The sequence below is a fragment of the Heteronotia binoei genome, chromosome 1 (assembly GCF_032191835.1).
Source record: "Heteronotia binoei isolate CCM8104 ecotype False Entrance Well chromosome 1, APGP_CSIRO_Hbin_v1, whole genome shotgun sequence".
NCBI classification, from domain to species: domain Eukaryota; kingdom Metazoa; phylum Chordata; class Lepidosauria; order Squamata; family Gekkonidae; genus Heteronotia; species Heteronotia binoei.
The window spans coordinates 267,588,894-267,613,030 of record NC_083223.1 but is presented as its reverse complement, the minus strand read 5'-3'; the positions used below and the strand labels follow the sequence as shown (position 1 = coordinate 267,613,030).

General features: G+C 47.1%; 1 protein-coding gene across 1 annotated transcript in view; it reads left to right on the top strand.

Annotated features, from left to right (window-relative positions):
* TDRD10 (tudor domain containing 10) overlaps positions 1–24,137 on the top strand; it is a 66,748-nt gene that overhangs the window by 12,994 nt on the left and 29,617 nt on the right. The window contains exons 4-6 of the mRNA XM_060255450.1: positions 14,410–14,483; positions 17,485–17,635; positions 21,374–21,422. Coding sequence (XP_060111433.1) covers positions 14,410–14,483; positions 17,485–17,635; positions 21,374–21,422 — 274 coding nt within the window. The remainder of the gene's footprint in view (positions 1–14,409; positions 14,484–17,484; positions 17,636–21,373; positions 21,423–24,137) is intronic.

Below are 24,137 nucleotides of genomic sequence, written 5' to 3'. Positions count from 1 at the left end.
CCTGTGTTGTAGCGGATTAGGTTTTGGAGTGGAAGTGCTCCAATGCTAGCAGAAATGCCCAAGGGACAGCAGTCAGTGCCCTCTCCTTCCTGTCCGTTCGTTCATCCTCTATTCCTTTAAAAAATTCCCCTTCCCTCCCAAAAATACAGCTGTCTTCAGTTTTGGGCACCGCATTTTAAGAAGGATATAGACAAGCTGGAATGGGTCTAGAGGAGGGCAACAAAGATGTTGAGGGGTCTGGAGACTAAGTCCTATGAGGAAAGGTTGAAGGAGTTGGGCATGTTTAGCCTGGAGAGGAGGCGGCTGAGAGGTGATAGGCTCACCATCTTCAAGCACTTGAAGGGCTGTCGTCTAGAGGATGAGGTGGAATTGTTCTCTGTGGTCTAGGAAGGTAGGACCAGAACGAATGGGTTGAAATTAAATCAGAAGAATTTCCGGCTCAGCACTAGGAAGAACTTTCTCACAGTAGTTCCTCAGTGGAACAGGCTTCCTCGGGAGGTAGTGGGCTCTCCTTTCTTGGAGGTTCTTAAATAGAGGCCAGATGGCCATCTGACAGCAATGAGGATCCTGTGAATTTAGGGGGAGGTGTTTGTGAGTTTCCTGCATTGTGCAGGGGGTGGACTAGATGACCCTGGAGGTCCCTCCCAACTCTGTGGTTCTATGCCTGAGCCTAGATCGGAATAAATATCTCATCAGCCAGGACTATTGCTAATTGCCAGTCCCTAACTTTCTACCCTCCCCTTCCCAAAATTCTTCTGCCTTGTTTCCAAAAAGTGGTCAGAGAGAGAATGTACCCCTCCCAAAATCCCCTCGTGACGCTTGAACTCAGGGCACCCAATGGGCATTAAATTCAGAACAGGTTAAAGGAAGTTGGGGCGGAATGAATTTGTGGATTTCTTGGCTGTAAAATGTGGAGATGGCCACTCGCCTACGTAGTCTGGGAAGGAGAACGGAGGATAGGTAGTCCGGGAAGGAGAACGGAGGATAGGTAGTCCGGAAAGAGGAACGGAGGATAGGTAGTCCGGGAAGGGGAATGGAGGATAGGTAGTCCGGGAAGGAGAACGGAGGATAGGTACTCCGGGAAGGAGAACGAAGGATAGGTAGTCTGGGAAGGAGAGCGGAGGATAGGTAGTTGGGATGGAGAACGGAGGATAGGTAGTCTGGGAAGGAGAATTGACTGGTTTTTCGGTACGTGGAACCTCCATGTTCAGAGATAGTATACCTCTGAATCCCAGGGATTCAGCAGGGATAGGCAGTTTTGGCTTCCGTGTGCTTTGGAAGCCTGCTTGGGGGGGGGGGGTGGAATTTGGGTTGGCTCCTACGCAAAAAGAAAATTCTGGGTTCGATGCCCGGTAGCTGGTATGATTGGGGCAGGAGTCGTCTTATTTTTGTCTGCGAGCATTGTAAAGGGGAACGTGGGTGGTTGCATTTGGCACCCGCTCCAGGAAAGTTGGGATTTATAACAATCTCTTCTTTTCTCCACCCCTTTGTTGAGAATTTTACACAATGTGACTGCAAAGGCCACAATCCTTCGTGGCCGGCCTGTTTTCCTCTCTCTGGGGTCAGAAGTCAGCCAGCTATTGTCTGATTATTTATAGCCGTGTCCTGTCTGGGAACGGTCTTTCCTCATTCAGGCAGAGAGAGCCCCAGATTGGAAAACAGGCCTGCCAGTGGGGGTGTTTGATTTCTTTTCTTTTTAAACATTTTAAATACAGGATTTGCATTTTTGAAACACGAGGGGGGGGGGGGAAATTTCAGCTTTGAAATGTATTTTTCGTCACAGGCGGAGGGAAGTATGTCTGTAGAAACAAAATGGATTCTGAAGGAGGGGGAATCATGGGGGAAGGAAGCCTTAGGGTTTTTTGTGTGAAGCTTCATTGTGTGGAGCTCCACACAATGAAGAGCCCCATGGCGCAGAGTGTTAAAGCTGCAGTACTGCAGTCCTAAGCTCTGCTCACGACCTGAGTTCGATCCCCGGCGGAAGCTGGGTTTTCAGGTAGCCGGCTCGAGGTTGACTCAGCCTTCCATCCTTCCGAGGTTGGTAAAATGAGTACACAGCTTGCTGGGGGGAAAGTGTAGATGACTGGGGAAGGCAATGGCAAACCACCCTGTAAAAAAAAAAAGTCTGCCGTGAAAACGTTGTGAAAGCAACGTCACCCCAGAGTCGGAAACGACTGGTGCTTGCACAGGGGACCTTTCCTTTCCCTTTCCCAGCTCTACTGCTCATGCCTCCTCTTCAGGATTTCTCTTGTTGGGCTGTTATGGGTGAAAGGCAGGTTTTGTCCTCCCCATAGCCATGTCCGTCGGGCTGAAACAATACAGGATGGGACCGTACAGCGGTGTGCCAATCTTTTCTCCCGTAATGCGTAGTTGGGAAAAGCTAAAAGTGTTTTCACATTTCTCTGCCCCTTTCCAATGAAGAACCAGAAAACACCAGATATCTCCCTTGTATAATGAAAACAATGTACTAATATCTCCAGTACATAAATAATACGCAAAACACTAGTATTACTTATGAGAAAAATTCAAAATGTTGTGACACACACTGTTGCCAATACATACAATAGCCAGAATAACATAAACCAAACCACTAAGTTACATTACAGTTCTAGGCTTCCAAGGAATATGTTGTAAAGACTTGTGCAATATGCAAAGGTGATATAAATATATTCTCCAGCTGTGCATAAAATATGTTCTCAATGGAATTTTTGATCGTTATATTTCCCGTTTCGATTAGTATCTTTGTCAAGAGATGCACATATGAATAACTTAAGCCTTTACTCTGAGGCTCTCTAAATCTTATGTCAGCTTCAAAAATATGTATTCAAATATTTCTTTTCTCTGGAGCCTTACAGCCTCTATAATATTCATGACTCAGTGGTGCATACTTCCTGATGAGGCCATACTTCCTGCTGTATTTATTGGCAACAGTGTGTGTTACAACATTTTGAATTTTTCTCATAAGTAATACTAGTGTTTTGTGTATTTATGTGCCGGAGATATTAGCACATTGTTTTCATTATACAAAGGAGATATCTGGTGTTTTCTGGTTTTTTAGTCTTTCTCCCCGTCCCTGTTTTTTCTTTGTTCCTTTCCAATGAAGGCCAAGGCTGAGGAAGGGCCTAGTATGATTAATTAAATGATTAAAGGGCTGGAACACTTTCCCTATGAAGAAAGGTTGAAATGCTTGGGACTCTTTAGCTTGGAGAAACGTAGACTGCGGGGTGACATGTTAGAGGTTTACAAGATAATGCATGGGATGGAGAAAGTAGAGAAAGAAGTACTTTTCTCCCTTTCTCACAATACAAGAACTCGTGGGCATTCGATGAAATTGCTGAGCAGCCAGGTTAAAACGGATAAAAGGAAGTACTTCTTCACCCAAAGGGTGATTAACATGTGGAATTCACTGCAACAGGAGGTGGTGGCGGCCACAAGCATAGCCACCTTCAAGAGGGGTTTAGATAAAAATTTGGAGCAGAGGTCCATCAGTGGCTATTAGCCACAGTGTGTGTGTATGTATAAAAATTTTTGCCACTGTGTGGCACAGAGTGTTGGACTGGATGGGCCATTGGCCTGATCCAACATGGCTTCTCTTATGTTCTTATGTATTAGGCCAAGGCTGAGGAAGGGACTTGGGTTCGAATCACCACTCTGCATTGAAGATCACTGGGTGACCTTAGGCCAGCCATTCTCTTTCACTGTTGGCAGAGTTATTGCCTGCCATCACAGGGCCAGTGAGAGGGTAAAATGGGAAGGCAGATGTAGAGTGAGGTGAGAGAGAGTGGATGTCTGTTAGTCCATTGGGGTGGAAAAGCCACATAGAAACTTTTAAAATAAATTCCGGATTTAATCTTACAGCATCCCCACAATGGCTAACTAGGCGGCTCTGGAAATTCCCAAGGAGGACATGAAAGTGAGACTCCTCCCTCCATTAACTGTTTCACAGTTCTACCCCTTCTCCCTATGGAGGTTCCATTTATCTAGTCCAGGCATGGTCAAACTTGCTTAACGTAAGAGCCACATAGAATAAACCTCATATGTTTGAGAGCCACAAGACAGGAACACCAGATGTAGGAAGGAGGGAAGGAAGGAAGAAAGGCAAATAGATGGGAAAGGGAGGAGGGTGAGGTGGAAAGAAAGCAACTTTAAATGCATTCTCCCAAGCTGCCGGCTGGCCTGGCTTGGAGAAGTGGTTTAAAGAGACAAATGCCTTCTCCAAGCCAGCTAATGGGGCGGTGGGGGCTTTGAGAGCCACACAGTGTGTGTGCGAAAGAGCCACATGTGACTCCCAAGCCACAGTTTGGCCACCGCTGATCTAGCATATCAAGCAGTTGTGTGTAGACCCCGCCCCCCCAAACAGGATCACTTAACATCGATTCATTGTGTGTTAAGTTATCCTGAAAACACGTTCCCCCTTGCTTTGCTATTTTAAAATAAACTAGTACGCCATAAGCCGCCTGAATACTCAGATTAGTGTAGTCTTGTCAAAGCTTGAAAGCTGTTCAGGGTCAGCCCTGATTAGCAGTTGCTACGTAGAGGCAGCCAATGGCAAACTACCTCCGAACTAGTATTCCCTCTAAGCTGAGTTAGCGTGAGCTAGCTCACAGATTTTTAGCCTCCAGGTCACACATTTTTGTTTCAGCTCAGGAAAAATGGCCCCAGAGCGCGATAATTTATGCAGTGGCTCACAACTTTAATGCCAGTAAGCTCATGACTTTAACACCAGTAGCTCACAAAGTAGAATTTTTGCTCACAAGACGCTGCAGCTTAGAGGGAACATTGCTCCAAGCGTCTCTTGCCTTGAAATCTCTATAGCAGGGCATGATCAAAGTTACATAGCATAAGAGCCACATCGAATCAGCATCATATGTTTGAGAGCCGCAAGTCATGAATACCAGATGTTTGAGAGCCGCAAGGAAGGAAGGAAAACAGATGGAGGAGGGAGAGGGGGAGAGAGGTGGAAAGAAAGCAACTTTAACTTGGAGAATGCATTTAAAGTTGCTTTCTTTCCATCTCTCTCTCCCTCTGCCAGTTGGCTTGGCTTGGAGAAGTGATTTAAAGAGACAAATGCCTTCTCCAGACCGGCTGACGCGGCGGTGGTGGTGGGGGCTTTGAGAACCACACAATCTGTGTGAAAGGGCCACATGTGGTTCCCGAGCCACAGTTTGGCCACCCCTGCTCTATAGGGTTGCCATTAGGTGACTGTAGCTTAGCGGCACTTTCTACCTCCAGAATTGGGAACAAGGCCTTGCCCCAATCTGAACAGGCCAGACAAGCCCAATCTCATCAGATCTCAGATCAGCCCTGGTTGGTACTTGGAAAGGAGCACCCAGGAAGTCCAAGGTTGCTATTCAGAGGCAGGAAGGGGCAAAACCACTTCCGCTCAGTTTGAAAACCCTGTAAGAGTTTGCCGTGAGTACCTTGTGACTTGATGCAGTACTTAATTATTGTTAGATTGTAAAGGATGTTTTTTGAAGGCAAAAATGCAAATTGCGCAGAGCTGGAGTTGGCATGCCCTTGTTTAATAAGACCGTAGGTGCAGCAAGCTTAAAAAATGCATATGTTTAATTTTGAAGAGCTGTTACAAAATTTTACTGTGACCAAAGTCAGACTGAATTTTCAGGCCCATCCTTTTCTCGCCTTTTTCAGGGCCCGTGAAGAAAAAGGGATTGGAAATTTTTGTCGGAAACCTCCCCCCGGATATCACAGAGGTGGTGCCTTTTCTTTTTTGTGTTTGTCTGTGGAAAGCAGTGCGACAACAGAAGTATCTGCTCTTGACTGTGTAGTGCTTTGTGAGGGGTGGCAGGAAAGGTGGCCAAGATCTAAGCAAAATGGGGGCATGTGTGAAGGAAAAATAAATGCTGGTGCCACGGGCATGACCGATTTAACAAGCGCTCTACTAAAATCCATCATGGCTTCTGTTTTCAAAATTTACCATTGGGCGAAAATGGCACAGTAGCATAGGGAAGGATTAAAACTTGGTTTATTAACACAAACTGGCAGGGAAGGAGGTTGATACATAGATAGGTGTTTAGCATTTAACAGATGGACACCGTTAAAACTGCACACAAAACTGCTACTGAGGTAACTGGTTTCACACGGTAGTGTTTCCCTTAAAGTTACTTAGCTTTCTCTAAAGGCTTCACGGATGTTACTGATTTAATTTTTGATGGCTGGACTGGTTAATGTTTTCACTTCACAATTTCACACAAACTTGAGTGCTCTAAGCTTCATCCCTGTGGGTGTAAGACCAAGGTGTCTGCACTAGGCCTTCGTTTTTGGCACAGTTGTTACCCAGGGTCATTTTGGAGAAAAAGAGGTGCTGGAGCTCATTAACATCACTCATTTGCATATGCCAGACACCCCTGACATCACCAGAAGGTGTACTAAATTATATCAGATCAGCATCGACTTTATAAGGCTTCCTGAATTATAATGGTCATAATGAAAATGGCAGAAGGGTTTCGAGGGGCAGGAGCTCACAGGAGCTTATAAAGTAAGCCTTATAAAGTAGATGCTGATCCGATATACTTTTTTAAGTTACTGGTAAGCTGCAGTATTGCAGTCCAAGCTCTGCTCACAACCGGAGTTCAATCCCGGCAGAAGCTGGGCTCAGGTAGTTGGCTCAAGGTTCTCAGCCTTCCGTGGTCCTTAGAATGAGTACCCAGCTTGCTGGGGAAGGCAATGGCAAACCAACTAGTAAAAAAAGTCTACTGTGAAAATGTCATGATGCGACGTCACACCAGAGTCAGAAACGACCGGTGCTTGCACGGGGGACTACCTTTACCTCTTTTTTTTTTAATGTGGCCACAGTGGCATGGGGAAGATTTCCATCTGTCTGCTTTATATGTTTTGGTTATTTTCCCTTTTTTTGTGTGTGTGTGGGGAAATATTAGAAAAGTCTCAGAGGTTAGCAAAATTCTCACAGGGGGGTTTGAACAAGAAGCAAGTATTGGGGGTGGGGTTAAGAAAGAAAGCACCGTACGATTTAGAGGTTCTGGAGTTCCGCTCCTGTGAGCTCCTGCCCAAAATGAGGTCTGATCGTTACTATCTGCCTGTTCAGACTGGTAACCTGGGCTTTTGACACCTTCTGAGGACCTTTCTCTGTCACATCGAAACCCTTCTGCCGAAACCTGATCTGCCAGACTTTCAGTCTTTCCCTCCCTTTGGACGCTAAGCTTTGTATAGGCACCGTTGCCCTTCTCAGGATGTGATTATGGGTTTGACAGATGTGGAGAATGTTCTTCGCTCAGTCTCCCGCCAGAGTTTATAATATTCGAAACCTCTGAATTAGATTCTGTTTTGTGAGAGCAGCATCAAAAGACCACTGCTCTCCTCTCCAGTTCGTCTTTAGTTCCCTAACTAGGGGTCGTTTTGTAGAAAAAGAGGTGCTGGATCTCATTAGCACAGCTCATTTGCCTATGCCACATACCCCTGACATCACCAGAAGGTGTACTAAATTATATCAACTCAGCATCTACCTTAAAATGCTTCCTGAATTATAATTCTCATCATCAAACCATCTGTGGTGGACGGGTTCTGCGTCTGCTAGCTGGCCCCGGCCCAGCCCTTCCCGGAATACTGACCTGAAACTGTCCCCATCTAAGGCTCTAGTCAGGCGGGGCAGCCTCCTAACCTCTCTCTGGACTCACTAGGAGCCCTGCTCAAGGCTTCCTATGGACCTTTGGGGCTCCCCTGGGGAGCTGGCAACCAGATGCTGTGCCACTTCACCCTAGGGGATTCCCCAACCTACTCCCAGAGTTCCAAGCGGTTGGGGGAAGTATGTGGCACAGAGGGACTCAAGAGTATAACAAAACAACATTTATTTAAAGTGCACCACTATTTACAAAGCAGGAGTCAAGGGTGCACCCTTAAGACCAACCAAGTTTTATTCAGAGCGTAAAGCTTCCGTGTGCTAAAAACACACTTCTTCAGAGGATGGTACCTGATCCCCCTCGTCTGAAGAAGTGTGTTTTTAGCACACGAAAGCTTTACGCTCTGAATAAAACTTGGTTCGTCTTAAAAGTGAACCTTGACTCCTGTTTTAAGAACATAAGAGAAGCCATGTTGGATCAGGCCAATGGCCCATCCAGTCCAACACTCTGTGTCACACAGTGGCAAAAATGTTTATACATACACACACACTGTGGCTAATAGCCACTGATGGACCTCTGCTCCATATTTTTATCTAAACCCCTCTTGAAGGTGGCTATGCTTGTGGCCGCCACCACCTCCTGTGGCAGTGAATTCCACATGTTAATCACCCTTTGGGTGAAGAAGTACTTCCGTTTATCCGTTTTAACCTGTCTGCTCAGCAATTTCATCGAATGCCCACGAGTTCTTGTATTGTGAGAAAGGGAGAAAAGTACTTCTTTCTCTACTTTCTCCATCCCATGCATTATCTTGTAAACCTCTATCATGTCACCCCGCAGTCGACATATCTCCAAGCTAAAGAGTCCCAAGCGTTTCAGCCTTTCTTCATAGGGAAAGTGCTCCAGCCTTTTAATCATTCTAGTTGCCCTTTTCTGGACTTTCTCCAATGCTATAATATCCTTTTTGAGGTGCGGCGACCAGAACTGCACACAGTACTCCAAATGAGACCGCACCATCGATTTATACAGGGGCATTATGATATTGGCTGATTTGTTTTCAATTCCCTTCCTAATAATTCCCAGCATGGCGTTGGCCTTTTTTATTGCAAACACACACTGTCTTGACATTTTCAGTGAGTTATTTACCACGACCCCAAGATCTCTCTCTTGGTCAGTCTCTGCCAGTTCACACCCCATCAACTTGTATTTGTAGCTGGGATTCTTGGCCCCAATGTGCATTACTTTGCACTTGGCCACATTGAACCGCATCTGCCACGTTGACGCCCACTCACCCAGCCTCAACAGATCCCTTTGGAGTTCCTCACAATCCTCTCTGGTTCTCACCACCCTGAACAATTTAGTTTTGTTCAGCTGCTTCAGGCCAAAGCGACTGTTTACAGGCATTTCAAAAAAATGAACAGAAGAAACAAAAGAAAAGTAGGGGAGGGGGAAATGCTCCATCTCGCTGTTATAATACTTGCCCTAACTGGATGTCATGCAGGAAAGGCACCTCACTTAGATTGTTGCAAGCCTGACTATACCTTCTGAACAACTGCCAACCTTTAACTAACTGCCTGCCAACTTTTTACTTGAGAGCTTCCCGCCCAAAATCTCCTATATAAAATCCAATTCCTGCCCAGGAACTAGTTTACCTCTCTTGCAGGTCTGAAGGACTTCCTACCTCTCTAGGAGGCTCCCCCCCAGAATTGCTGGTTCCAGGCAGGGGAGGGGGAAGGAGGAAGAGACTAGGCCAAAGCCTGCTTCAAGTTTGACAGCTTCTTTCTGCCAACTCCCAGATAACCCTAGCTAAAATGGCATTTCTCCACACCTTCTTTCCATCATACTTTTAAAATCATTTTCTCTTACGTGGCCACAGCAGCATGATGACGACGACACTGGATTTATGTTCAGCCCTCCACTCAGAGTCTCAGAGCGGCTCACAATCTCCTTTACCTTCCTCCCCCACAACAGACACCCTGTGAGGGGGGTGGGGCTGAGAGGGCTCTCACAGCAGCTGCCCTTTCAAGGACAACCTCTGCCAGAGCTATGGCTGACCCAAGGCCATTCCAACAGGTGCAAGTGGAGGAGTGGGGAATCAAACCCAGTTCTCCCGGATAAGAGTCCGCACACTTAACCACTACCCCAAACTGGCTGTCTGATGACAATTTCCATCTAGCTGCTGTATATGTTTTGGTTATTTTCCCATTTTTTGTGGGGGAAAACATTAGGAAGTTTGTCAAATCTTAAGTGTTCAGCAAAATTCTCACGGAGTTTGAACAATGGCGCCCGGAAGCAATTGTTGGGGGTGAGGGGGGAAGAAAGTACAGTAAAATGTAGAGGTTCCAGAGCTCCGCTCCTGTGAGCTCCTGCCCAATATATATATATATATATATTTGTTGGACTGGATGGGCCATTGGCCTGATCCAACATGGCTTCTCTTATGTTATTATGGCCACTGTGTGACACAGAGTGTTGGACTGGATGGCCCATTGGCCTGATCCAACATGGCTTCTCTTATGTTCTTATGGCCACTGTGTGACACAGAGTGTTGGACTGGATGGGCCATTGGCCTGATCCAACATGGCTTCTCTTATGTTCTTATGGCCACTGTGTGACACAGAGTGTTGGACTGGATGGCCCATTGGCCTGATCCAACATGGCTTCTCTTATGTTCTTATGGTTATGTTCTTAAAATGAGGCCTGCCTTAATGGCTTTTTCCAACTGCCTAACTGCCACTCCTTTTGACAGTTTGAATTAGTCCACCAATGAGAGGGGAGTTCTGCCAGCCGCCACTCACACCAACTGTTACTCCTCTGCAGTGCCCCTCAGTAGGCATATTTCTGCAGTCCGTCAGAGTCAGTTTGGGGCCAAAGAACTGTGAGTCCCCAGAGAGGCTGTGGTGAATTGAAATGAAAATGTCAAGTCCTTCGAATGAAGCATTGAGAGGAAAGCATCAAGGAGTTGGCAGCTCTGAGCTGGGAAATAACCCGGTGGTTTTGGGGGTGGAGCCTGAGGAGGGTGGGTTTGTGGGAGGGGCAGGGGCTTCAGTGGGGTTCATTGCCATAGAATTCACCTTCCAGCGCATCCATTTTTTCTAGGCGGTCTGATCACTGGTGGCTGGAGATCCGTTGTAATCTCAGGAGATCTCCAGCCACCCCCTGGACGTTCAGCAGCAGCACAATAACAAACCATGGTCAAATTCCTAATATTTCTCTATTCCACTAATACAGGGGTGGCCAACGGTAGCTCTCCAGATGTTTTTTGCCTACAACTCCCAACAGCCCCAGCCATTGGCCATGCTGGCTGGAGCTGATGGGAGTTGTAGGCAAAATGAAAACATCTGGAGAGCTACCGTTGGCCGCCCCTGCACTAATATATTGTATACAAAAATAATTCCGTACAGTAGCTCATACATAAGAAATCAGTTTAGGTAACAATGTGGTTGGTGTAAGTACAAATATAACAAAGTAGGAGTCAAGAGGCTCCTTTAAGACCAGCAAAGTTTTATTCAGAACATAAGTTTGTGCATGCACACTTCTTCAGACGAGGGGATAGGGTACAGTGGGCTGAAATACATGTAGTTGGTGGGTTAAGAGTGTAAACTGATACAAAGTTAGGGTCAGATGGTGAAATAGTGTAATGAATTGGAAGACCATTTGGTCTGGATAGCAATAAAAGGCAATAAAAGTTGCCTGTTAACTGCTGTTGATGCAAGTCTAGGTAAAACAAAAGGACATGTATTTCCTAGTGATGTTCTTGTCCACCTAATTTAATCGATATAGTTATTTTCAGGGGGGTTTTTTGTAGCAGGAACTCCTTTGCATATGGTGGGTTGCATATTAGGCCGCACACCCCTGATGTAGCCAATCCTCATGGAGTGTACAAGGCCTACTGTAAGCTCCAGGAGGATTGGCTACATCAGGGGTGTGTGGCCTAATATGCAAAGGAGTTCCTGCTACAAACCACCACCACCCCCCCCACCCCCCGGATCGGTTATGGCCCATCCAGTCCAACACTCTGTGTCACACAGTGGCCAAAAAACCCAGGTGCCATCAAGAGGTCCACCAGTGGGGCCAGAACACTAGAAGGCCTCCCACTGTTGCCCCCCACCTCCCCACAATACCAATCCAGTTCAAGGAAGTGCTTGGGGTGATGTCTCCTTTCATATTTTAAAATGGTGCCAAATCTTGAACGTCCCAAATCCACCTTCAGTGCGGCTTGCTGCTGGTCAGCCCATTTCAGTCACCTTCCTCAGAGGGGTAAGTGGTTGTGCCAAAATTTTTACAAGCTCCAAACCTACATGCGTAATAGAGCCATAGATAATATGGCTTCTCCTTTCGTAGATAACACTTCTCCTTTCATAGCTAACATTCCAAAAACTCACCGTTTACATGCGTTCCACAGCCCTAACAAGCCCAGGTCATCTTCAGTGGAGAAAAGCTCTTGAATCCTCATCACATACAGGAACATAAATAACCACCGGTCTCACTTTCCCTAATGAAGAAAGGTTAAAGTGCTTGGGGCTCTTTAGCCTGGAGAAAATATGACTGAGGGGCGACATAATAGAGATTTACAAGGTTATTCATGGGATAGAGAAGGTAGAGAAAGAAGGACTTTTCTCCCTTTCTTGTGGGCACAAGAACTTGTGGGTACTCCATGAAATAGCTGGGCAGTCTGATTAGAATAAATAAAAGGATGATTAACACATGGAATTCACTGCCACAGGAGATGGTGGGAACTGCAAGCAGAGACAGCTTCAAGAGGGGACTGGATAAACATATTGAGCAGAGGTCCATTAGTGGCTCTTAGCCACAAGGCATAGAGGGAACTCTGTCCAGGGCAAGTGATGCTCTGTATTCTTGGTGCTTGTGGGGAGGTGGGGGGCAACAGTGGGAGGGCTTCTAGTGTCCTGGCCCCACCGATGGACCTCTTGATGGCACCTGGGTTTTTTGGCCGCTGTGTGACGCAGAGTGTTGGACTGGATGGGCCATTCGCCTGATCCAACTTGGCTTCCCTGATGTTCTTATTAATGAACATGCATCTGTTGCACCAGTTAAAGAGACAAAGCCACCAATACATAGCGATAAGCCACAGGATATTTGCCACGTTTGTTATACTATAGAGGAACCATTATAACAATGTTATAAGAAGCAAGAGAAGTCTGCAATTATTGAGACCCCCTAGAGGTTATGGGGTCTAATTTAGGTATCCAGAATGACTCCTCACGAAGGAGGGTCTTCCGTATATCTGTAATTATTCTTGGATGATTCATGTGACAACATACCTCATTATCGATAGAATGCTGGGTCTCTGTATAGTGTAGGGAGAGAGGCACCTCCAGATTTTTATTGCACACTCTTGACCCCAACACGCTAACTTTAATCCGGCATGTTGTACTGCCAATATACATTTTTGAACAGTCATAAGAACATAAGAGAAGCCATGTTGGATCAGGCCAATGGCCCATCCAGTCCAACAATCTGTGTCACACAGTGGCCAAAAAAAAAATTACATATATATACACACACACACACTGTGGCTAATAGCCACTGATGGACCTCTGCTCCATATTTTTATCTAACCCCCTCTTGAAGCTGTCTATGCTTGTAGCTGCCACCACCTCCTGTGGCAGTGAATTCCACATGTTAATCACCCTTTGGGTGAAGAAGTACTTCCTTTTATCCGTTTTAACCCGACTGCTCAGCAATTTCATTGAACGCCCATGAGTTCTTGTATTGTGAGAAAGGGAGAAAAGTACTTCTTTCTCTATCTTCTCCATCCCATGCATAATCTTGTAAACCTCTATCATGTCACCCCGCAGTCGACGTTTCTCCAAGCTAAAGAGCCCCAAGCGTTTTAACCTTTCTTCATAGGGAAAGTGTTCCAACCCTTTAATCATTCTAGTTGCCCTTTTCTGGACTTTTTCCAATGCTATAATATCCTTTTTGAGGTGCAGTGACCAGAATTGCACACAGTATTCCAAATGAGACCGCATGTTAAAACACATACCACATTAGATCCAAGTAGGCAGCCGTGTTGGTCTGAAGTTCTGTCACTGGATCTTATATTTGTACCATTTTACATTCTAAACCACTGCCTACCAGCTAATTTTGCTATTCTGTCATTGGATCTTTAAATCTGTACCATTTTACGCTCTGAGCCATTGCCTGCCAGCTGTGTGGCTCTGCTCACTGCCCCTGATTCCTCGTCTGATGGAGTGTGCTTAGAGCGCGCGAAAACTTCCGTTCTGAATAAAACTAAGTTGGTCCTAAAGGCGCAATCGACTCCTATTTTGTTCATCTACCACACTGCGAGTATTACAGTTGCGAGAAAAAAACATAAAGGGATAGACAAGTTGGTACCAGGCGGAACCACAACCTTTGTCTCTGTGGCCAGATGGAAATACTGCACCCCTCCCCACCCATGGTCGGTGACCTTGGCTTGTTGCTGTTTCTGATCCATCACAAATTAGATCCGATCGGATCAGCATCTCCCCAAGGTCCTTGGTGCATCTTAAGCCAATAGAGGGTGATGGGGATTGTTGAGCTTAAACAACCGCATCGTTATTTGAACTGATTTCTTATGTACAAGCTTGCGTATGGAAGCATTTTTGTAGGCAGTATTTTAGCGGGATAGAAAAACCTTAGCAGTTTGACCACCGTTTGTTTCTGTGCGGCTGCTTTTCTTGGTGTCGCTCTCTTGGCGGCCCGGCGTGAGCGACGTTTGAGTGGTTGGGGAAGCAGCCGATGCCTGCGTTATTACTTTCCCTCTGCTAGCAATTTGGGGTGAATCTGCTTTTTGGGGTTTCCATTGCAGATGGAGATCGTGGGGTTGTTCAAGGACTTTGGCCTGAAGACAGTCAGGAAGCTGCAGAACTCCCCAGCAAGAAGGTACTTTCAAGCTTTCCCTCAAATTTCTAGCTTGCCTTCTCTCTGGAAATTAGATTTAATGGGAGCAAACGGAGAATCGCAAATTCAGCTGGCTCCTTGTGGGACCTTTATTAAGCACAACGCAGTTAGACATTTAGGGGAATGCCAAAAGGCAGGGCTTTTTTTGTAGCAAGAACTCCTTTGCATATTAGGCCACACACCCTCCTGATGTAGCAATCCTCCAAGAGCTTACAGGGCTCTTGGTACAGGGCCTACTGTAAGCTCTTGGAGGATTGGCTGCATCAGGGGTGTGTGGCCTAATATGCAAAGGAGCTCCTGTTAGAATTCCATCCCTGGGCCACACACCCGATGTAGCCAGTCCTCTGAGAACTTACAGGGCTCTTTGTACAGGGCCTACAGTAAGCTCTTGGAGGACTGGCTGCATCAGGGGGTGTGGCCTAATATGCAAAGGAGCTCCTGCTAGAATTCCATCCCTGTTAGGCCACACCCCCTGATGTAGCCAATCCTCCTGGAGTTTACAGCACTCTTAGCACAGGGTCTCCTGTAAACTCCAGGAGGATTGGCTGCATCAGGGGTGTGGCCTAATAATGTAAAGGAGTTTCTGCTACAAAAAAAGCCCTGCCAAGAGGTAGGGCAGTCATGATCTCCCCTCACCCGCCACCTAATCGAAATTATTGTCCTCCTTTGCTTATATGCCATAAATAGCTAATTTTATTTGCAGTGCAAAGCAGGTGAGGGGGGACATGAAGCTGATCTGGGCAATGGAGTGGACTGCTCTTTAGGAGCCACTCAGCTTGGGTATGGCCGCCAAAGGGCATGGGCTAACTGGGCGTTGTCGCCGCTGGCCGGGGGATGACTGAGCTTGAGCTTGAGCTTTGGCTCAGAATGTCCTGGCTCTTTAGCACAGCAGCACGCTGGAAAGTGAAAAGGGCAGGCCGCTTGGCTTTTGACTGTTCAATCCCCCAGGCCAGGTGGTGGGTTCCATGAAAGACCTTCACCGGAGACACTGGAGAGCTGCTGCGCTAGCCTGGGTAGACTATACTGATCTCAATGGATCAAGGGTCTGATTCAGTGTAAGGCAACTTGACTTGCATTTGTGGAGTGTCACCTTGTGAGCAGTGTTCCTTCTAAGCCAAGTTAGTGTGAGCTAGCTTACAGTTTTTCAGCCTCCGGCTCACGCATTTTTTGTCTTAGATGGGCCCAGAGTAAACTAATCTATGCAGTAACAGATTTTGGATTTGGATTTATATCCCGCCCTATACTCTGAGTCTCAGAGCGGTCACAATCTCCTCTACCCCCCCCCCCCCACACAGCATACACCCTGTGAGATAGGTGGGACTGAGAGTGCTTTTATAGCAGCTGCCCCATGGCCAGCCAAGCAGCTGCAAGTGAAGAAGAAGAAGATATTGGATTTATATCCCGCCCTCCACTCTGAAGAGTCTCAGAGCGGCTCGCAATCTCCTTTCCCTTCCTCCCCCACAACAGGCACCCTGTGAGGCAGATGAAGATATTGGATTTACCGTATTTTTCGCTCCATAAGACGCACCTGAGCATAAGACGCACCTAGTTTTTAGAGCCGTTTGTGTGAATTTAGAGGCATTTGTGTGAATTTTTTGCAGTATTCGCTCCTTAAGACGCACACACTTTTCCCTCCACTTTTTTTGGGGGGGGAAGTGAGTCTTATGGTGCAAAAAATACTGTATATCCTGCCCTCCCCTTCGAAGAGCCTCAGAGCGGCTCACAATCTCCTTTACCTTCCTCCCCCACAACAGACACCCTGTGAGGTAGATGAAGATATTGGATTTATATCCCGCCCTCCACTCTGAAGAGTCTCAGAGCGGCCCTCCCCTTCGAAGAGTCTCAGAGCGGCTCATAATCTCCTTTACCTTCCCTTCCCCCACAACAGACCCCCTGTGAGGTAGATGAAGATACTGGATTTATATCCCGCCCTCCACTCCGAAGAGTCTCAGAGCGGCTCACAATCTCCTTTACCTTCCTCCCCCACAACAGACACCCTGTGAGGTAGATGAAGATATTGGATTTATATCCCGCCCTCCACTCTGAAGAGTCTCAGAGCAGCTCACAATCTCCTTTCTTTATCTTCCTGCCCCACAACAGACACCCTGTGAGGTGGGTGGGGCTGAGAGAGCTCTCGCAGAAACTGCCCTTTCAAGGACAACTCCTACAAAAGCTATGGCTGACCCAAGGCCATTCCAGCAGCTACAAGTGGAGGAGTGGGGGAATCAAACCCAGTTCTCCCAGATAAGAGTCCATGCACTTAACCACTACACCAAACTGGCTTGCTCACAACCAGGGCCGGCTCGCCCACTAGGCAAACTAGGTGGTTGACTAGGGCACCGGGAGGGGGGGCTCCTAATTGGGCTCCCGCAAGACAACCGTCTAATTTGCCTCTTCCCCTCTGCCACCGCCGCTGCCACAGCCAGCCCCCTCCGTTCCGCTGCGCTTCCTGCCTCCAAGCTCGCTGCGATTAGGCTGTGCCCTACCAGCTTGGAGGCAGCCGCGCGTTTTTTGAAGCCAGCGCTGGAGGAGGTTTTGCTTCCCCTCGCTTCCAGTTCCGGAAAGGAGTGGGGAGAAGCCGCCTCCTGCACTGGCTTCAAAAAACACGCGGCTGCCTCAAAGCTGGTAAAGCCCAGCCTCGTTGCAGCGAGCTTCTGGGGGGAGGGCACACGCGTGATGGAGGGTGGCGGAGGGAGGAAGGTGGCAGGGGAGGGCTGGGCAGGGAGACTGCCTGAGACGCAATGAGCCCTATGGCCGGCACTGCTCACGACTTTAATGCCAGTAGCTCACAAAGTAGAATTTTTGCTCACAGTGACTCCACAGCTTAGAGGGGGCCTTTCTTGTGAGTGGTAATGCTACCGCAGGTGCAGCTTTACACTGATTCTATTCTTGTGCTCCCCCCAGGACTGGTCTGTAGATGTGCTATGGAAAGGACAGACTAGAAGGGTTTGTGGAGGTTAACCGTGCCCTCTTCTGCTCCTAGCTTTGCGTTTCTTGAAGTGACGTCCCCCGAAGCGGTGCAGCTGGCCGTGAAGATGCGGAACGGGATCATGGTGAAAGGGCAGCGGATGCTTGTGGCTGTGTCCGAGGAGAGGCGAATCCCCGAGTTCAGAAGGAACTACGTGGAGATGCCGGTAAAGATAGGAACTTAAGAGCAGCAGAAACTCATTTGCATTTTGTCCACACCCCCTGACATCGCATGGTTTCGCACAGGGATTTTTTTTTTTTTAGGAAAAGCCCAGCAGGAACTCATTTGCCTTTTAGGCCACACCCCCCTGACATCACCATTGTTTCGCGCTGGACTTTTCTATAGAAAAAGCCCAGCAGAAACTCATTTGCATGTTAGGCCACACCCCCTGACGGCACCGTTTCACACGCCCTTTTTTTTTTTAGAAAAAGACCAGCAGGAACTCATTTGCCTTTTAGGCCATGCCCCCTGACATTAGCATTATTTCTCACAGGGTTTTTTTGTAGAAAAAGCCCAGCGGAAACTCATTTGCATGTTAGGCCACACCTCCTGACGGCACCACTATTTCACACGGGGCCTTTTTTGTAGAAAAAGCCCAGCAGGAACTCATTTGCCTTTTAGGCAATACCCCGTGACATCACCATTGTTTCACACTGGGCTTTTTTTGTAGAAAAAGCCCAGCAGGAGCTCATTTGCATATTAGGCCACACCCCAGATGCCAAGCTAGCTGGAACTATGTCCCTGTGCGTTCATACTAAAAAAAACGGTCCTTAGAGCAGCCCTACCGGATCGGACCCAAAGTCCCTCAACTCCAGCATCCTCTGCTGTTTCTTCTGGTGGCCAGCCAAATATCCCCAGGGGGCCTACAGGCAGGGTGCAGTAGCCGGAGTCTGCTGTTGTCTCCTCTCACCTGGTATTCAGAGGTACACTGCTTCTGAATAGGGAGGTTCCATTTCTCGGTCACTGCTGACAGCCACCCATGGACTTTTTCCTCCATGAATTTGTCTAAATCTCTTTACACAAAGAACCAGTTTGGTGTAGTGGTTAAGTGTGCAGACTGTTATCTGGGAGAACTGGGTTTGATTCTCCACTTCTCCACTTGCACCTGCTAGAATGGCCTTGGGTCAGCCATAGCTCTCGTAGGAGTTGTCCTTGAAAGGGCAGCTGCTGTAAGAGCTCTCTCAGCCCCACCTACCTCACAAGGTGTTTGTTGTGGGGAAGGGAAGGGAAAGGAGATTGTGAGCCGCTCTGAGACTCTGCGCTTCAGAGTATAGGGCAGGATATAAATCCAATATCATCATCTTTTAAAGCCACCCACGGCAGTAGTATTTCCTGTGTCCTTGTGGCAGGGAGTTCCACGAGGCTGCTTTTACACGCGCTTGGATAATCCATTTTCATTGCGCCTCAGCAGTCGTTTGCAATGAGGGTTTTTTTGGTTTTGAGTGGGAAAATTCAATTGCGAATGATAACCAGCACCAGGGCTTTTATTTTTTAGCAGGAATGCAGTTCCGGCTGGCTTTAGTGCCGGGGTGTGTGGCTTAATATGCAAATGAGTTCCTGTTGGGCTTTTTCGACCCACAAAAGCCCTGGCAGGAGTGCATGATTTCACATGTGTGAAAGCAGCCTAAGTCAGTTCCAATTTGTAAGAAAAAGTGCTTTGTTTTATTTCTTCCACATTGGTCTTCCATCAACTTCACAAGCCACCCCCCCCCCCCCCCCCCTGTTTTCTGTTATGGGATGAGGAGAAAAGGTTCTTTATCCTCTTCTCTCAGAAGCGAATGCAGAGTGATGGTTAAGAGCAGTGGACCTCTGATTTGAAGAATCAAGTTTGATTCTCCACTCCTCCTTCACATGCAGCCTTTTGGGTGACCTTGGATCGGTCACACTTCTCTCAGAACTCTCTCAGCCCCACCTACCTCACGAAGGGACAGCTGTGTGGAGAGGAAGGGAAGGCGATTGTATGCCGCTTTGTAGGGTAGAGTAAAGTGGGGTATACAAATCGAGGGCTTTTCTTGTAGCAGGAACTCCTTTGCAGTACAGTACAGCTTCAGTACAGTACAGTTACTCCTTTGCAGTACAGTACAGCTGGTCTTGAGGACAAAAGGAGATTGAGGAAGAGTCGCACTGCTACAGCACCAACCCCAAATCAGACTTTCCCCTGCAGCCACTGTGGCCGGACCTGCCTGTCCCGCATTGGTCTTGTCAGCCCCCAGCGAGCCTGCAGCAGACGTGGACTACTGCACCCTTCTTAAATCTTCATTCGCGAAGCCAAGCCGAGAGAGAGAGAGACAGTGTCTTTATACAGCACCAAGCCGACAAAAAACGCCTAATAATTAAACAAATCTAATCATTCAGTGGCAAAATTATCCATGGTTAAAATAGAACAGTGAAAATTAATAAAAGGAGCAAGAAAATCAAGAAATAAATGCATTTCGAATACAAAGACGAGCATTACAAAACTTAGCTAACCTGTTTTGTGATATTCTGATTGGCATCTGAGAGGTGCAGACTCTGTTAGCCCTGGCTTAGCCTTAACCCAAGAGAAAATGTATTTAGCATGGACCAGGGGTGCCCAACCAGTCTGTGGCCTGTTAGCAACCGGGCCGTGAGTTGTATAATTATCACATTATATATTGTAATGTAATAATAAAAATAAGATGACATTGGATTTATATCCTGCCCTCTACTCCGAATCTCAGAGTGGCTCACAATCTCCTTTCCCTTCTTCCGCCACAACAGACACCCTGTGAGGTGGGTGGGACTGAGCGAGCTCTCCCAGAAGCTGCCCTTTCAAGGACAGCTCTGCAAGAGCTACGGCTGACCCAAGGCCATTCCAGCAGCTGCAAGTGGAGGAGTAGGGAATCAAACCCGGTTCTCCCAGATAAGAGTCTGCACACTTAACCACCACACCAAAATAAAGTGCACAATTGTATCATCCCAAAACCATCGCCGCTGCCCCACCCCCCTGCCAGTCCATGGAAAAATTGTCTTTCACAAAACCGGTCCCTGGTGCCAAAAAGGTTGGGGACCACTGGGCTAGATGATTCCAAGGACATCTTAGAAGCAAATGTTTGATTGCTTCTATTTTTTGCAGCTCACACTGGCAAAGTCTCTGAGCAAAAGGAACTTTCTTATACCTTCGTCCAAGAACAGCAGAAGGCGGGGGTTGCTGCTTTGCATATTAGGCCACCGTTGACATTTACTTTTCAAAAAGTTTGCATCAGTGACTATGTTTTATAACAGGGGTGGCCAAACTTGCTTAACATAAGAGCCATATAGAAGAAACATCAGGCGTTTGAGAGCTGCAAGGTGCGAACATCAGACGTTTGAGAGCAGGAAGGAAGGCAAATAGATGGGGGGAGGGAAGAAGAGGCGGAACGGAAGCAGTGTCCGCTTTAAATGCATTCTGCAATGTCTGAGAGCCACAGGACATGAGTATCAGACGTTTGTGAGCAGAAAGGAAGGAAGGCAAATAGATGGGGGGAGGGAAGAAGAGGTGGAACGGAAGCAATGTCCGCTTTAAATGCATTCTGCAATGTCTGAGAGCCACAAGACACGAGCATCAGACGTTTGTGAGCAGAAAGGAAGGAAGGCAAATAGATGGGTGGAGGAGAGGTGGAAAGAAAGCAACTTTAAATGCGTTCTGCAAGCCGCTGGCTGGCTTGGCTCGAAGAAATGATTTAAAAAGAGAAAGGTCTTCTCCAAGTCAGCTGCCGGGTAAGTGGGGGCTTCGAGAGCCACACGATATGTTGAAAGAGCCACATGTGGCTCCTGAATTGCAGTTTGGCCACCCCTGTTTTATAAGATTACACGCAGGTTTCATAAATACGAAAAAATAGCCCTGTCTTCCTTCATATTTTTAACTTAGGAGTGATGATAAAACTTCATTTCCCCCCCTTTGTAGGATCTGGAGCTGGCCCCTAATCCTAATGGATCGCCCGTGGGCATTGGTGGTATGTTCCCTATGAGGGGTGTTACAGTTTTTCAAGAATGTCGTCTTGCTTGAGTTATGTACTTGCCTGTGTTCGGTGGGGCGTGAAATCTCGGCTTCTGTAGAAAAACAATCCGGTATTGCTGTGCTTTCAGACTTTTTTCCCTGGGGGATGTCTGGGGAAACCTGCAAGGGTACTCAGAGGCAACCGTCCCTCGCCACACCAGTGTTCCCTCTAAGCCAGGGATGGCCAAACTTGCTTCGCATAAGAGCCATATAGAATAGTACCAGCGCCACTTGAGGTGGCACAGCTGACTATATTGCATTCACTTTCTTTGAATCCCACCTTTCTCTCCCAATGGAGACTCAGAGCTGTTTGCCTCATTCTCTTCCATTGTATCCTCACAACAAGCCTGTGAGGTAGGCTAGGCTGAGAGGGGGGGATTGGCCCAAGGTCACTCAGCAAGGTTCCATGGCAATGAACATAAGAACATAAGAGAAGCCATGTTGGATCAGGCCAGTGGCCCATCCAGTCCAACACTCTGTGTCACACAGTGGCCAAAAAAACCCCCAAGTGCCATCAGGAAGTTCACAAGTGGGGCTAGAAGCCCTTCCACTTTGCCCCCCCACCCTCAAGCACCAGGAATACAAAGCATCACTACCCCAGACGTTTCCAACAATATGCTGTGGCTAATAGCCACTGATGGACCTCTGCTTCGTGTTTTTATCCAAACGCCTCTTGAAGCTGGCTATGCTTGTAGCCGCCACCACCCCCTGTGGCAGTGAATTCCACATGTTAATCACCCTTTGGGTGAAGAAGGACTTCCTTTGATCCGTTCTAACCCGAATGCTCAGCAATTTAATTGAATGCCCATGAGTTCTTGTATTGTGAGAAAGGGAGAAAAGTACTTCTTTCTCTGCTTTCTCCATCCCATGCATAATCTTGTAAACCTCTATCATGTCACCCCACAGTCGACATTTCTCCAAGCTAAAGAGCCCTAAGTGTTTTAACCTTTCTTCATAGGGAAAGTGTTCCAAACCTTTAATCATTCTAGTTGCCCTTTTCTGGACTTTTTCCAATGCTATAATATCCTTTTGGAGGTGTGGTGACCAGAATTCTACACAGTATTCAAAATGAGACTGCACCATCAATTTATACAGGGGCATTATGATACTGGCTGATTTGTTTTTAATTCCCTTCCTAATAATTCCCAGCATGGCGTTGCGGGGATTTGAATCTGGGTTTTCCAAATCCTAGTCCGGGGTGGCCAAACTTGCTTAACGTAAGAGCCACGTAGTAGAAACGCCAGATATTTGAGAGCCACAAAGAAGGAAGGAAGGAAAATAAGCGGTGGAAAACCAGTCCAAGTGAGATTAGTAAAAGGGAACACAGGCTGTTGCAAATCAAATGCAAGACTGTGATCAGGCAGGCAAAAAGGGACTATGAGGAGCATATTGCAAAAAACATAAAGACCAACAATAAAACTTTCTTCAAATATATTAGAAGTAGGAAACCAGCCAGGGAGGCAGTGGGGCCCTTGGATGACCATGGGGTAAAAGGATTACTGAAGGAGGATAGGGAAATGGCTGAGAAGCTAAATGAATTTTTTTGCCTCTGTCTTCACTGTGGAAGATGAGAACTTTTTGCCCGCCCCAGAACCACTAATTTTGGAAGGGGTATTGAAAGACTTGAGTCAGATTGAGGTGACAAAAGAGGAGGTCCTACAACTGATAGACAAATTAAAAACTAATAAGTCACCGGGTCCGGATGGCATACATCCGAGAGTTCTGAAAGAACTCAAAGTTGAACTTGTGGATCTTCTAACAAAAATCTGTAATCTTTCATTGAAATCTGCCTCCGTTCCTGAGGACTGGAAGGTAGCAAATGTCACCCCCATCTTTAAAAAAGGTTCCAGAGGAGACCCGGGAAATTACAGGCCTGTCAGTCTGACTTCAATACCGGGAAAGTTGGTAGAAACCATTATCAAGGACAGAATGAGTAGGCACATTGATGAACACGGGTTATTGAGGAAGACTCAGCATGGGTTCTGCAAGGGAAGATCTTGCCTCACTAACCTGTTACATTTCTTTGAGGGGGTGAACAAACATGTGGACAAAGGAGACCCAATAGATGTTGTTTACCTTGACTTCCAGAAAGCTTTTGATAAAGTTCCTCATCAAAGGCTCCTTAGAAAGCTTGAGAGTCATGGAGTAAAAGGACAGGTCCTCTTGTGGATCAAAAACTGGCTGAGTAATAGGAAGCAGAGAGTGAGTATAAATGGGCAGTCTTCGCAGTGGAGGACGGTAAGCAGTAGGGTGCCGCAGGGCTCGGTACTGGGTCCCATGCTCTTTAACTTGTTCATAAATGATTTAGAGTTGGGAGTGAGCAGCGAAGTGGCCAAGTTTGCGGATGACACTAAATTGTTCAGGGTGGTGAGAACTAGAGAGGATTGTGAGGAACTCCAAAGGGATCTGTTGAGGCTGGGTGAGTGGGCGTCAACGTGGCAGATGCGGTTCAATGTGGCCAAGTGCAAAGTAATGCACATTGGGGCCAAGAATCCCAGCTACAAATACAAGTTGATGGGGTGTGAACTGGCAGAGACTGACCAAGAGAGAGATCTTGGGGTCGTGGTAGATAACTCACTGAAAATGTCAAGACAGTGTGCGTTTGCAATAAAAAAGGCCAACGCCATGCTGGGAATTATTAGGAAGGGAATTGAAAACAAATCAGCCAGTA